The 15753-nt window shown below is 36.9% G+C and overlaps 1 protein-coding gene across 17 annotated transcripts in view; it reads left to right on the forward strand.

Moving 5' to 3' along the window:
• The window catches only part of LOC122815694 (mucin-19-like), a 505085-nt gene that overhangs the window by 170253 nt on the left and 319079 nt on the right, over nucleotides 1-15753 (forward strand). For all 17 annotated transcript variants that reach the window (XM_044088394.1, XM_044088400.1, XM_044088403.1 and 14 more), the window contains exon 15: nucleotides 14458-14552. In XM_044088394.1, the coding sequence (XP_043944329.1) occupies nucleotides 14458-14552 (95 nt within the window). The remainder of the gene's footprint in view (nucleotides 1-14457; nucleotides 14553-15753) is intronic.

The following is a 15753-nucleotide window of genomic DNA, read 5'->3' on the forward strand; positions in this document are numbered from 1 at the left end:
GCCCTCCCATGTTTGCTTTAACATCTGAGAAATAAATGCCGAACAAGAGGAGTCCCAGGACAGATCCCTGTGGGACACCACTTGTGACTGGCTTTGAGTCTGACATTGCTCCAGCGATTTTAACTTTATGGGTTCTGTCCTTTAGCCAGTTTGCAACCCATCTAGTGACATAAGGGTTTACTTTTAAGCTGTTTAGCTTATCTATGATGCCTGAGTGGAGTATTGTGTCGAAGGCCTTAGCCAAGTCCAGGTATGCTGTATGGACTGCTTTGCCCTCATCAATGGCTCTAGTGACTGTTTCGAAAAAGTCAACCAGGTTTAAAAGGCAGGATCTGCCCTTTACAAAGCCGAACTGGATGGGGTCAAGCGTCTGTAGGTCCCCTATGTCTCCATTTATGAGTTCCATAATGATTCTTTCCATAGCTTTGCAGACCAGGCTAGTCAAGCTTATGGGGCGGTAGTTTCCAGGGTCTGTAGAGGCACCCCCCTTGTGGAGTGGGACCACTGTTGCTGTACGCCAGTGTTCAGGTACATATCCCGAAGTAAGGCTAAGGTTAAATAGCATTTTTATGTGTGGGTTTAGCTCCTCTTGGAGTTCACGTAACACGCACCCCGGGATACCGTCAGGTCCCATTGATGCTGTGTTTTTTTGCTTTGTTTAGGGCGGTTCTCACTTGGACATCTGAGATGACAGGGAGATTACATTCAGCTGGGATAAGTATTTCTTCTTTTGGGGGTGAAGGAGGCGAGAAATTTGCACTGAACCTGTCAGCCAGAATGTTAGCAATATCTGTGGGTTCAGTGTATTTTTTGTTGTTGTGAACCAACTCTGAGAATATCTGAGGGTTTCCGCCCAGGTTTCTAACATAGCTGAAGAAGGCTTTGTGGTTATCTTTAGTGTCCTTAGCGATTTTTCTCTCAAAGTTTGCCTTGGATGTTTTTATGAGAGAAAGTAGTTTTCTGCTAATGTTGATCAGAGATGTCTTCCCTTCATGGGATTTCGCTCTGACGTGCAGTAGCTTCCTTCTTTTGTTATACAATTTGTTTATGGCTGAGGTCCACCAGACAGGATGCTTACATTTGGTGGAGAGGGACTTGGATTTGTTTGGGATTGCATGATCCATGCATTCTTGGAGATGTCCATAGAAAGCATTTGTGAAGGATTCGGCATTGTGGGATGTGGTATCCACTGGCACAGTGGGCTTAAAGGATACCATCTCAGTCTTAAGAAGAGTGAAGTCTGCTTTTGAGAAGTTTTTCACTGTGGTCTTTTGTGCTGGGGGTGAAGGTGGGATATGTATATCCAGGGTGATTAGTTTGTGGTCAGATCTCACTAGTGAGGGGTATACTTCCGGTGGGGAGCATTTTGTCCCCATGTTTGTGATGATCAGGTCTAGTATATTATCTCCCCTAGTGGGAGAGGTGACTAGTTGTTCCAGTGCATTTGAATTTTTGAATTCCAGGAACCTTTGGGCCAGGGTATTAGGGCTAGAATAATGTACCCAATGTATGTTTGGGTAGTTGAAGTCTCCCAGTATGATGGCATTTTGTGATACATTCATATCCTCCAATGTCTTCAGGAAGGCTGAGTGGGGTTCTTGAGATTGGGAGGGTGGTCTGTAACATGCTACCAGTTGTATAGCAGTTTTGCCTATGGTTAGTTGTACCTGTATGGTCTCTGATGCTTCATGTGTTGCTACTAACCTGGAGGTGTGGGTGTCCTTTATGAATATGGACACTCCCCCTCCCTTTGTGGTTCGGCCCGAGTTTTGGGGCCGAAAAGCATGATACGAGGTATAGCCTGGTAGCGCTGGGGTGCTCTCAGGAGCCTTGAACCAGGTTTCAGTTACTGCACAGACGTCGATGTTCTCCATGCTGAGGAGTGCATCAAGTGCCTGCATCTTGAGATTTAGACTTCTGGTGTTGAGCAGCATTACCCTTAGTTTTTTTCTATTTTTGTTTTCTAAGGAGGTGGGTTTGTCTTTTGAGCCTTGCCTAAAAAAGGCACTATGGGGGTGGCAAGAGCCTTAGCCAATATCCAGAAGCCGAGTGGTGACAGGTGTAAGCCATCCCTTTCGAAGCAGCATGGCTTGTCCAACATATCATCCCAGGCAGACAGACATTGGATCCCCTTAGAATGACACCAGTACTTGAGCCAATTGTTAAAGCTGATCATCTTGTCTTTGTATTGTGGTATCATTCTTGGTGAGGGCAAGATGCTGCTCAGGGTCAGGGTCATACCAGCCTGGGCTACATAATCGGAGAGCTCCTCTATGTCTCTTTTCATGTAATTCAGGGAGGTACGTCTCAGGTCATTCACACCAGCATGGACAATGACGGAGTCATATTTGTACTTGCTTTGGAGTGACCTGAGTGCTTGTGTTATATGGCGGATCCTAGCTCCCGATAGACAGCTCACAGTCACCCTCTCCTTGTTCAGCCTGGTCAGTGGGACATCAGTGTGTCTGACTATGGAGTCACCTATTACTAGTGTATCAGGCAAGGTGTTTGGCCTTAAGGGCTGCGATTGGTCAACACACTGATTTATTGAAGTATGTGTTGCATGTTATTCTTACTTTAATACCAGGCTCCCTCACCACACACCCGTACCAGTCACAACCTCTAGTAAAGTAAACAAATATCTACTCCCATATAGGGTCTATATTATATTCTCAAAAGCAATATCGAATCTGACATTGTTGACACGAGAATATCAAACGCTCAGAATCTTGAGCGTGTAAACGGAAATCTCCGTAAGGGGAGATTACCATTTACTGCAAAGTAGTGCGGTCTCAGAGTTGGTATATTTAAGTAGTGGGGGGTGTTGGGGGGTGCGGGGGTGCGGGGGTGCTTGTCCCCCCTGCTTAAACCTGTTAGGGTACTTTTTTTTTTTTTTTTTGTCTTTTTATAAGGTCAGTTTTTGAAGACATCGACCAAATGGTCGACCATATGTTGTTCAATGTTTTCAAACATCGATCTTATAATATAGACCCCCCCCCCCATATACCCTCATTTGTTAACCTTCAACCCACAGGCCGAAGAGGGCCACAAGAAGAAAAAAAATGCTACAAAAATTACCTACCTTCTTCTTTGTTTACCAACCATAATCCAAAGCCTACCTGATCAAAGGACCTAAAGGTCATCTTGGACATAACCTGCAGTAGCAAGTTCATGCCAAAATGTGATTACTTACCCAGCTACACTTGTGTAAACTCCTTAAGCCCCCTCCCCACCCTTATGTCATTTTCTCCCAATCATCCCTACCCCAACTAACAACATAACCAAAATCCCTACCAAACTGCCAACAAAAAAGGGAGGGAGGGAGGGTAGCAAGTTCATGCCAAAATGTGATTACTTACCCAGCTACACTTGTCTAAACCCCTTAAGCCTCTCCCCACCCTTATCTCATTTCCTCCCAATCATCCCTTCCTCCATTTAACCCTTTCACCTCCCCAACCCACTTAACTCCCATAATATATCAGCCTAAACCCTTTTGAAGATGTCCCAGGACAACTTGATTTGTTAGCAAACCTCATTTCCTAGTTTGACAGCCCCTAAACAGCATGTATATACTACCTAAAGACAAAAGAGCTAATTTAGTAATCTTAAAATTCAAAACAGCCAAAAAAGAAAGCATTTCTCCAAGGGAACCAGAATGTATAAGGAAGAGCATGGAACTGACAAGGCATCTCTATTAAATATATAAAGCGAGTGAGAATGATGACGAAAACTGAGCGTAGGGTAGCAGCTCAAAGAATAATACAATGTGCACATGTTCTGCAGCATTATGTCAAATTCCTGCATGCACATGTTCTACAGCATCATGTCAGATTTTTGCATACACACGTTCTACAGCATCATGTCAAATCCATGCATGCACAGCTTCTACAGAATCATGTCAAATTCCTGCATGAACATGTTTTACAGCATCATGTCAAATTCCTGCATGCACAGTTCTACAGCATTATGGCAAATTCCTGCATGCACACGCTCTACAGCATCATGTCAAATTCCTGCATGCACACGTTCTACAGCATCATGTCAAATTCCTGCATGCATTCATTCTACAGCATCATGTCAAATTTCTTTTTTTTTTTTTTTTTCTCAAATAATTTTTTATTGTTTCACATAAAACAAAGCATACAGAAAAAGGAAAGAAACACTATGATTAAGCAATAGATCATAACATGTCTTTTTGAGCAGGAGAACAAACAACAAAGAAATAAACGAATGTAAACTATCTACATCCAAAAACAATTATGTACAATATTTACAAACGAACGTGCTACCAGATAAATAGAGTACTTTGAGAGGCAAAGATAGAAAATTATGGGGGTTGGCAGTGGATCTCCAAGTAATACAAGGGGTATGGATATGGACCTCCACAAATAACACAATGATAAACAATAAAATGAATTACACACAAAGAATTAAATCAAGTAAACATTTCCACAATTTGCCAAAGTAGGCTTTCTTCTTAGGCCCATTTATGATGAACTTTTGAGCAGAAATATATTTCATTGCCATCTCCTTGAAACCCCTCCAACAAAATTTAGTACGATCCAACTAGTTGTTTGTGATGTATAATTTGATAAGAGAGCCAAGAGTGATTAATATGTGGAGTTCTAACTTAGGCATCTTAGTGAGGGGGATATGGAGAATGGCTGTTTCCAGGAAAGGGTGGAGTTATAATATCCCATTTTCTCAAGGCATACTTTTAAAGAACACCAGAGTGTGTGTGAATGATTACAGGACCACATAATATGAACTAGATCAGCTCTCGGAAAGGGACAGCAGGTACATGAAGGAGATAGATTGGGGTCAAATCTATTGAGTACTACGGGGGTGTAGTAAGAGTTATTGTTCAACATCAGTTGGGTATAAATGAGTTTTTTGAAAGGGGAAAGTTCTGTGGTAATTTTTATAGCAGAATGTTTTTGTTCCTCTGTAATGGGGGATCCTTGGTTATCCCAGTAGTTAGAGAAAAGGCAGTTGGAGTTATGTAGTAAGGAGTTCAGTAAGCTGTAAGAAGTTGAAATCTTTTTCTCAGAACTCGAGACTGTAGAAATGAATTCACAGAGTTTGCTGATTTCCTGAGGGTTGGGAGAGAAATTAGTAAATTGTGAAAAATATTATCTCTCTTTGTTGCCGGAGAATAACTGTGTATTTGTTGTTAGTCTTAAAAATTAGACGTAACTCAAAAAGAGTTTTTGCCTTATATTTAAGAATATCCCATACCTTGAGATATTTAATAAGAGGAAAATCCGTAAGGTCAACCATTTTATTATTGATCTTGAAGTTTGAATTGTGATGTAGGGGTTGGAGAAGAGGTAGAGTATTTTCAAGGTTAATGTCCTTAATCAGTTTTTGGAATATCCTGATCTTATGTTTTAGGGTAGGCGATAATTTAGAGTTGTTCATGGAAGTAGGGTATAAGAAAGGAATAGCTTTCGGGTTAATTTTGTTGGAAATAATGTGATGGTGCCATATTTTCATCCAGGACGGACATCGGGTATGAGCTTTACAATTGAGATTTGAAATAGTCCAGATTCTATTAGAACTAATAATTGTGTAGTAGAGTTGGAAATTTGGAAGGCCTAGCCCCCCTTTCTCCTTAGGGTAAATTAGCTTGGAGTAAGAAATCCTAACTGTTTTTGGAAACCAGATGAATTTGGCTAATTCTTTATTAATTTTGGAGAATAGATTGTTGGAAACAATCAGATTAGATGCATTAAATTGATATAGGAGTCTGGGCAAGACATTCATTTTCACTATGGCTACTTTGGATAGAAATGTCAGATTCATGAGTTTCCATCTATGGAGGTCATGATGTATTATAGACCAAGTTTTAAGTAAGTTGATTTGAAGCATGGAGGCTTGATTGTGCTCAAGTGTATTCCAAGGTATTTAAGGTGATAGGTTGTTTGAAAAGGAGATTCAGGAAAGAAGAAAGATTTATGAGCATCAGGGTTAATTGGAAAGATGTGTGATTTCTTATTATTAATCTGGTAATCTGAGGCTTTAGAGAAGTTATTGACAGCGTTTATGATTTTAGACAGGTCTGTATTGGGGAATTGAAAATAAAGATTAAGGTCGTCGGCAAAAGCAGAGAGTATTATGTTGGTATTTAAGACTTTGGGGATAGAGTGGAATGTATTTTGGGTAATAAATAAGAAAAAGGGCTCGATAAAAATGTTAAAGAGGAAGGGGGAAAGTGGACAACCTTGTCTTGTTCCGTTGATAATCAAAATTGGGCTGGACCTTTTTTTGTTTACATAGAGGTAAGTGTAAGAATTTGTATAGCGTATTCTAATCATATCTGAGAAAGTTTTAGGTATATTAAAATGGGATAGGGTTGAAAACAAAAAGTCCCAGTTTACTCTGTCAAATGCTTTAGAGGCATCTAACGTTAAGGCATAAATCGGATTTTTATTTTTTTTTGTAAACTGTATTAGGGAATCAAGAGTTAAGGTATTGTCCCAAGTGTGCCTATTACTCATAAAACTAGCTTGGTTGGGGGAAATTAAGGAGGGCAAGATCTTTTTTGAGTCTATTGGCTAAGATACTGGAAAATATCTTTATATCAACATTTATTAGTGAAATAGGTCTATAGTTGTGGGGATCAGCTCTATCTTGTTTGTTTTTTAATATTAGGATTGTTCTCGAATTGTTCCAATGTAAGTCAGTAATTCCATTATTTATAATGAAGTTGAAGACCTTCAAAAGAATAGAGGAGATTCTGAGTTTAAACACTTTAAAGAAATTAGTGGTAAAACCATCAGGGCCTGGGGATTTGCCCAATTTGAGGTTGTTGATAACGTTTTGAATCTCTTTGAGTTCCAGCGGGGCAGATAGCAGCGAAATTTGGTTTTCATTAAGGGAGGGAAATTTGATGGAATTCAGAAAAGTCTCCATATGAGGTTTGAGGGTGTTATTTCCTTCCTACTATAAATATCTGAGTAGAGAGAGTGAAACAATTGGATTATTTCAGTGTCTGATTGATAAATTTTACTTTGGTAGTGGAGATTAGAGATTCTAGGAGCACCATGATTGTTTTGTATTATTCTCGCAAGAGTTCTTGAGGGGATTTGGGCCCATTCAGAGTAAGTTGCAATAAATTTTTGTTCTTGAAGGGAGTAATTATGTGTATGAAGTTCAAGTAATTCTTTTCGATTAGTAATAATCAATTTGTCGATCTTTGGGTCAGGATCTAATCTCAGTCTCTTTTCTAGAGAGGATAATCTTAACATCAGATTAGTTTTTCTTTTTTATTAAGTTTTTTTAAGAAAAGAGGCTTTATTAATCAAAAAGCCTCTCAATTCAGCTTTGCATGCCGCCCATTGGATATCTGGAGGAATTTGGGAAGTCTTAAGATTAATGTCCAAGTCTGATAACATGGCATTAATTTCATTTATTATGTCTTTGTTACATAATAAGTTATTGTTAAGGGTCCAATTAGTGTACGTGGGGATTGAAGGCGTGAAGCTAATTTTGAGGGAGATCCTTGCATGATCTGAAAGAAATTGGGGTTCAACACTAAAGGTATTTTTAAATTTAGATAGGGGGTCAGAGATTAAGAAGACGTCTAACCGTGACCAAGACTTATGGCATTTGGAATAGAATGTGTATAAGTTTTCTTTGGTCGAGATATCACTAAATGCAATAGAATCAATTAGGTTAAAGTCTGAGATAAGTTATCCTAGGGCAACAGAGGCTTGGAAGTTATACAAGGTAGAGTTGCTGGTGCGATCTAAACAAGGATCTATTACTGCATTCCAGTCCCCACCTATTATGAACATGTAGTTTTGGAATGAACAAAGAATGTTGTAGATTTCCAATATAAAAACTTGTCGTTGAGAGCATGGTCCATATATATTCAAAAAAAGAACTGGTTTGGATGAGCATGGGAGCAGAAATGTAAAATAACACCATCTACCATTTTTGTCAGATTTAACATTATTAATAACCCCATGAAATTGTTTCTTAATTATAATGGCCACTCCCTTTGAGTTGGAACTGTCCCCGGCAGCTATGATATCTCTAATCCATTTTCTGTTGGTTTCTTTCTCCCATTCTTCCTTGAGTAAGTGTGTTTCCTGTAAAATCAGATATTAGCCTGGGATTTAAAAACAAGGTGGAGTAGTAATTTTTTCTTAGCACTATTTTGTAAGCCTCTAATGTTCCAAGAATCAATAGACCAACTCGTGTTAGCTGAAACCTAACAAGGTTAAAGGGAACATTGTTTACTAGAATATTTAGAAGCAGAAATGGAGAGATCAGCAAGTAATGGAAAAAAAAGGCATTAAGATTTAAGTGATACTGGAGAGCGGAGATCCACGTCAAAACTGTAATTACAAGACATTTACAAATAAAAGTATAGGTAGCATAGTACTCCTTCTGACTAACCCCGGTGCCTACCCACCCATATCCCCTAGGTGAAGAAGTACAAAACCAAACATAAGGTGAACACAACATTACTATACATATGTACACAAAAATGCTCATCCAAAATACCACCATCTTAGAGCACTACTACCATGCACTTAAGAGCATACAAAACTGAGTAGCAATCTAAATAGGTAAAATAAGACAGAGAGAATCTTAAAGATAGTTAGGAGAAGAGACAATGTACTAGTTGTTAGTTAAAAACTATTTAGTTATAGTTACCTAGGTATCATATTAAGAGTAAAAAGTGATAAAGGTAGAGGATATATCATGAAGGATTCAAGTAAGTGGTGGAAAGACTAAGTTTAGATGAATATGAACTCATAAGTAGCCATTCTATACTAAGAGAAAAGTAGGATATTGGAGAGGAGAGTGACATAGACTGGTAAAAAAAGAAAAAGTCACAAGGAAACTAAAGAGTTACATGGTCTATGTAGCAAAGGAAAAAGGAGAGTTTGATTGACTATGTTTACATCAAAAGATAACAAAGTATACTATGTATGGTAGAAAAACAGTCATATAACAACAAGGTAAAACTAACAAATATTAGCAATCCTGCTCCTTTCAGCTATCATACACAAAATATTAGGGGGGCTGTAAGACCCACAATTACAATTCTTATAAATTCTAAACATGCTCTGTGTAACCTTGAATGAAACAAACATTGTGAAATCTGTTGCCTGATGTCTAAAATATGTTAAGTTCTCGTATCTATAATTAATACACAAATTATTCTATCAACAACTATAGAAATTTAGTAGATTATGGTTCTTAGCCACTTGTAATAACATTAATCAATGTCCACACACAGTATGTCAATATTTACAGTTAACTATCAGAGCAATCAACACTAACATTACATAGTTTAACTGTATTTGTGCCTGTCACCACCTAGAATAGTAGCTAGGTAAAACTGTTGCTATGTCATATATTTATATAGGCAGGCAATACTATAAAGACTATTAATATCACAATATGATATAAAAAGAGGGCAAATAACAATATGACCGTTGGGTTATCTAATAAGTGTTGTAGATGGCAATAGGAATAATTAAGTCACAACATTTTCAAGTGATTTTCCTCCAAATAAGCATGAGATATCTATTCACAGTTTGCTCTTCACAGGTGCCCGCTACAGGAGTTAGCGAGCATTTGTAACACAAAGCTGATCTCAAACTCAGTAGAGCTATGTAAAACAGAGTTACCTGTTTAATACAGCCTCCACTCATCATGAATATAAGTTCCCGGCTTGAGAATATGATTTCTGCGAGAGTAGGTTCAGGCAAACTAAAAGGAAGCATGATCTTGCAGCTGAGACAGAGATCTGACACAAAGCACTATTAGCGCAATTAACAGAGGCAGGGCCTATTATAAGTGAACACCTGGGAGTCACAAGCTAAAGATGACTCTCAGGAAACAACTCATGACCCAAAGGTTCCCTGATTTTCTCGGGGAGCAACTGTGAAAGACAAAAACAAACAAAAAAAAAAAAACATTCAAACAAAGTTAAGAAGACAAGTGGAGTAAAACAATCGCTGGAGCAGCAAACGGAACTGTCACCAATTCATCTGGTAAGTAAGCAGATCTTGCAGAGTCTCGTGAGCTGAAGCACTTACATGTATAGTGGACTATGACTCAGGAGCCTTACTAAAGGCTTTAAGAAAAGCTTCTTTTGCCTCGATCGGGGAAGTGACTGTGTATCTAATACCATTGAGAAAGATTAAGGTGTTCGGAAAGCGCATTTGGAATCTAATATCCTTTTTGATAAGATCTGCACAGTACGGAGCTAATTTTTGTCTGTTTTCTTTAATGGAAAGGGTTAAGTCTTGACAGAAGGATAATTTATGGTTATTCCATGTGAAGGGTTTGTGTTTTTTGGCTGCGTTCAGTATCCTTTGATTGACCTGAAAGTTAAGTAGCCTGGTGTATACTTGACGGGGTTTTGAGGAGTCTTGACATCTGTATAAGGCACGGTGAGCTCTCTCAATCATAATGTCCAATGTATAGCCATCCAGATGTAGCAGTGACTCAAAAATCTGTTGAGCAGTATTAAGTAGAACTTGATTTTCATAGTTCTCACGGAGACGTAATTAAAATATTGTTGCATCTACTTCTTGCCTCGAGGTCTGTTAATTTTAGTTGAAGGTCAGTTATAGAAGATGTTTTAACGCGCAACTCATCAGATAAGGACTGTATTTGAAATTCGTTAATTTGGGTTTTTTGTTCGAGGGTGACTACTCTGTCTACAACTTGATTAATAGTTTTTCCCAGGTTAGAAAGTTGTTCCGAAAAACTTTGTATGGCAGAATGAATGGGTTGAAGGGCCTGTTTCAGTTCATCCATATGGAAGTTGGAATCATCCTTGGTTTTAGCACTGGCTTTATTAGACTCCATGCTTTGTTTATTTATTCTCTGTCTTTTAGAAAGGACCTCTTTTTCCGGAGAGAATATTGCTGAAGATTTTGCTTTTGTCATTTGTGTCTCCATGATGTCAGGTTCATTTGCAATGCTTAGCTGCTTAGCCATGAAGTATTAGGAGTGCAGGAGATAAACTCAGGCCCTTAGGATGCACTTGGCTATGGCTCTATAGATGAACTGTAGATTTTAAAGGTTGTATTTGGATCTTGCAGGTAGTAGAATGATGAAAATCCCGAAGTAATAATAGTGAAGTGGAACTTTTTGCTTAGAAACATGACCACAAACTCTTTAGAATATAGAAATATCTTAGAAAATGTAATTGAGGTAGGGAGCTATGTGCATAGGTTGCACACTAGACGACCACTATTTTGGAATGTCTCATCATGTCAAATTTCTGCATGCACATGTTCTACAGCATCATGTCAAATTCCTGCATGCACACATTCTACAGCATCATGTCAAATTCCTGCATGCACACATTCTACAGCATCATGTCAAATTCCTGCATGCACATGTTCTACAGCATCATGTCAAATTCCTGCAAGCACAGGCAACTTGCAATGATGGATGATCCCTATGTGAATAAAGTTTTTACATCATCATCTGCAAGTAAACGTTCAAACAACAAAACTGAAAGAGCAAAGTCCTGTAAAATCTACCTAGTATGCTGTAATTTGCCACTTTCTCAATTTTAAGGAAAAGCATAATCTGAAGGAATGCATGTGCAGTTAACACCTTAATATGGTTCTCAGCATACCATACTAAAAAAACATCTCAATGTGAAGCATTTTAGAAAATGACCAAATGCTTTAATTCCCAATATGTTAAATATTCATGTATTATTTTACCAAGCAATATTATCTTAACTTTCTTCTTTCAGCTAGATTTGAGAACTCCATGGATATCTTTCAATGACACATTAACACTCTGGGTTTAAAATCTAATCTATGGCCATTACTACAAAATCAACTTGATTGAAACACTTGAATAACATAATGTGCCCTAAAATATGATGCAAAGTTTATGCAGTACTAACAAAAGATAGCTGAGTACCAGAAGAGATATTATGCCCTAATTAAGAATGACAGTGAAGCCCACATTTATATCTTTCTCTTCACAATAATTTATATTATATCTAAATGTACTGCTGATGTCTCTTGTTGCCGCTAGTTCTTATCAAAATGACAAATGAAAGAACACACACAAGGCTTTGTGCTCAGCTTTGATAAACCTCACAGATACTGACACAAATTTGAGAAATCAAAGAGAGTGACCCTCCCCTAACATAACTTTATATACCAACCTCCCTCTCATCCCCTCCCATTCTTATCCCATACCTCAGATGCACTCCCCCCAATAACAGCCTATCCTGTCCTTAAAAAATGATACCTCCCCTCTTTCTTCCCACTCTTTACCCTCATAACTTAATTCTTTAACTACGGTGACAAACTTATCTGCAAAGCAAACTACTTATCTCAACTAATTAAACAATATTAATAATTATTGGCTTTGGAAAGTATAACTGCTGCATTTGCCATGTTCAGCATCACATTAAAAATACTAGTGCCATTAACCCTGTGATATCCCTTATTTAAGCAATAACTGATGATGTTGGTGTGATATATTGAAGATTTACCCATGGTTGGTGTGGTTTAATCACAAGGGTGAAGCCTGAGTGATGAAATAAAGCCAACATGGGTAAATCTTCACTATACCACACCACCAAGTCAGTTATTGGTATTATACAATGACATTATTTAAGAAAAAAATACTTTTCTTAAATAATGTCTTTGTATAATACCACCCTGGTGCACTTCTGCATTTTTCTGATATCTTGCAGCTTTGTCTGATGTACTGTGCATGCATATGGGACTTGTGTTCCCACTCTTAAGCAATACATCAGTGCTGTGCAAAGGAAGCAACAGAGAAAGGAACATCTCCTTGTCTCTTTCTTTTTTTTTTTTTTTTTTTTTTTTTTTTTTGGGTGACTTTTAAGCCAGGACAGACAAAATAAAAGGATAATCAGGTAAGTTTCTTTAGTTTTGCAGAATGTACCTGATTATCCTTTTATTTTTCTCTGCTCCATCTCCCTCATTGGTTTGAGGTCTTCCCTTTTCCAATTTCATTAAAATAAAAGATGCAAAAATAAAAAAAAATCCTAAGATATACTAATGGAAAAAATTCCGGGCAACCGGACCTTTTTCTGTTGGCATAGTCTTGGATTTACAATGGGCACGCTGGTTGGGCTGACCAATTGGCGTGCTTGTTTTTGAATATTAATAGCCAGTCATTGTATAATATAGCAATAACCGACAATGTCAGTGTGGTATATTGAAGATTTGCCCACAGTTGGTATGGTTTAATCAGAAGCGTGAAGCCAGAATAATTAAATAAGTCCAACAATAGGTAAATATTTAATATACCACACCACAGAGTCGGTTATTGCTATTATACAATTAAATAATTTAAGAAAAAAATACTTACTTTTCTTAAATAATGTCTTTGTATAATGCCTCCATGATGCCCTTCTGCATTTTCTCCAGTATCCTGGGGCTTTCCTTATGTACTGCACATGCTTATGGGACTTATGTTCCCACATTTGTGCAGTTCCTCAGTGCTGTGTAAAGAAAGAAATGCAGAAAGGAAGAAATCTGTTGCTTTTTATTAAATTTATTTATTAAAAAAAATAAACTGGGATACCTTTAATGTTCAAGAGAGACAGGACAGAGAAAATAAAAGGATAACCAGCCATATTTCTTTAGTTTTGCAGAAATGTACCTGATTTTCCTGTTATTTTTCTCTGTGCCACCTTCCTTGTTCATTTGAGGTCTTCATTGTTGTAAACCTATTTAAAAAAAAAAGGAAGAAAAGTAAAAATTTTATGCGATATACCAATAGAAAAAAGTTCTGGTGACTGGACCTTTTTCCATTGGTATATTCTCGGATTTATAATGGGCACACTAGTTGGGCAGACCAACCAGCATGCTCCTTTTTGAGTATCACTGGCCAATCATTTTATAAAACAAAATAATCATTTAAGACAGTTCCATTGTTTATTTTATTTTACTTGGCAAATTTGCTAAGCACATGTACATCTTTTAAACTATAATTCTGGATAACTGTTTGATTAGGTGACTTGTTCAAGTTGTAACAGTAAACAGGGGATAGCGGACGAATCACAATTAGGACTAAATAGTGAAGGTCACACGACAACATCCCATGATGTTACATTACAAAAAAAACTTGTCTTGTCCATATTTTTAATTTCTTATGCCTATACAATTTGTTTGTTCAGGAATGTTAGAAAATGAAAAGCAACTTATCTTGAAATGTGAAATATCTTTTATTTTTACTGCTGTTATACAAGGATAAAACATTGTGATGAAGTATATATCTTATTTTGTACCTAATTATATGTTCAACACATGACTTTGCTACATTCAGAACATCTTTGTTTAGAACATTATAATATAATAGCTGAAAGTTAATTATGATCATTGAATTTTAAGACATTTAGTGTAGATTTTATGATGGGCAATTCACACTTAAGGTAATTTACTGAAGTACTAATATACTTTTGTTGTTAAATTACAGAAAAATATGCAGAAAGCAGTTGCAGTGTCTTAAAGGATTCCAGTGGTGTATTTGGCCCATGTCATTCTGCAGAGGACTTCAAACCCTATTATGAGGTGATCTGCATACTAGCAAGATTAGTTTTCAGACTAACTGTAATTTGTCCAAATTGATATGCAAAGTATATAACAATTGTTCTGTAGCTTGAGATATGCACGTGGTTTCAAGAATATGCTATACAGGATCTGTGATATTAATTTATCTGAACAAAAACAATGGACATCACAGGCAGTGTTCAAATGAAAAACAAACTGAACTCAAAATGAGCATTTGTGTCTTTTTTGTCTGGTCTACTTATATTTCCTTGGTGTTTTTTTTTTACTTCATATTTATTTATTTATTTAGTTAGTTATTCATTTATGCTATTTATTAACATTTGCTTACAGGGGAAGGCTGACTGTGTAATAAATCCCTATTTTCAGTGGATGCCCTGGGAGAAAAACTCCACAGAATTAAATAACATCAATTAAAACAGTAGTATAGATATAATTACAAAAACATATAAAGACACAATTTGACAAAAGTATAGATTTAATTATAAAGTATAAACAGAAATCAAATAGGACAAAAGTTCAACCAAGAACAAACAGAAGTAGAACTCACTGTTTCAACATCCAACTTTATTAAACACTTAAGCACTTTCATCCTGGTGTAGGGGACTTCATCAGAATAACAATATAATTCACAAAACAAGCTTAAATACTAAGCTAATGTCTCACAAATCCTAACTAACCAATCATAATATACATTTAATTAAGCTTCCTACCAAGGTGAAATTAACCACTGCAATGCTGGTATACAATCCTAGCCTGACTCAAAGCAAATAGTGCATAACAGTTTTATAAGTATACATAATAAATATACCCATTTTACAGTATCACAAAGCTAAAACTGAAGTTAAAATTTTAAAATTATAACATATAATTAGCTTTCAATCTCAAAACACTACTCAAGGAAACATATTAATTCAGGCCAGGGGGGACTATAGCATTAGTACGTAAGATCCATTGCAATTCTAATTATTCTAAATAATTTGCTTCAGAACCCCCTCAAGAATCTAAATCACATTGATCAATAATACAAAATTGAAAAGCATGGTCCTTTTTCACTAAAATATGCTTAAACAAAGCATTTTTAACATCCATTTTTTGATGTCATACAGGTGTTGATAAATCCTGTCCTTTAATGCCCTTATTGTTTTTCCTATATAAAAACAATCACATGACTGGCACTTGACAACCTATGCAACCTCTTTGG

Source organism: Protopterus annectens, chromosome 11.part0 (genome assembly GCF_019279795.1).
Source record: "Protopterus annectens isolate FY-2018-M chromosome 11.part0, PAN1.0, whole genome shotgun sequence".
Lineage (NCBI taxonomy): Eukaryota > Metazoa > Chordata > Ceratodontiformes > Protopteridae > Protopterus > Protopterus annectens.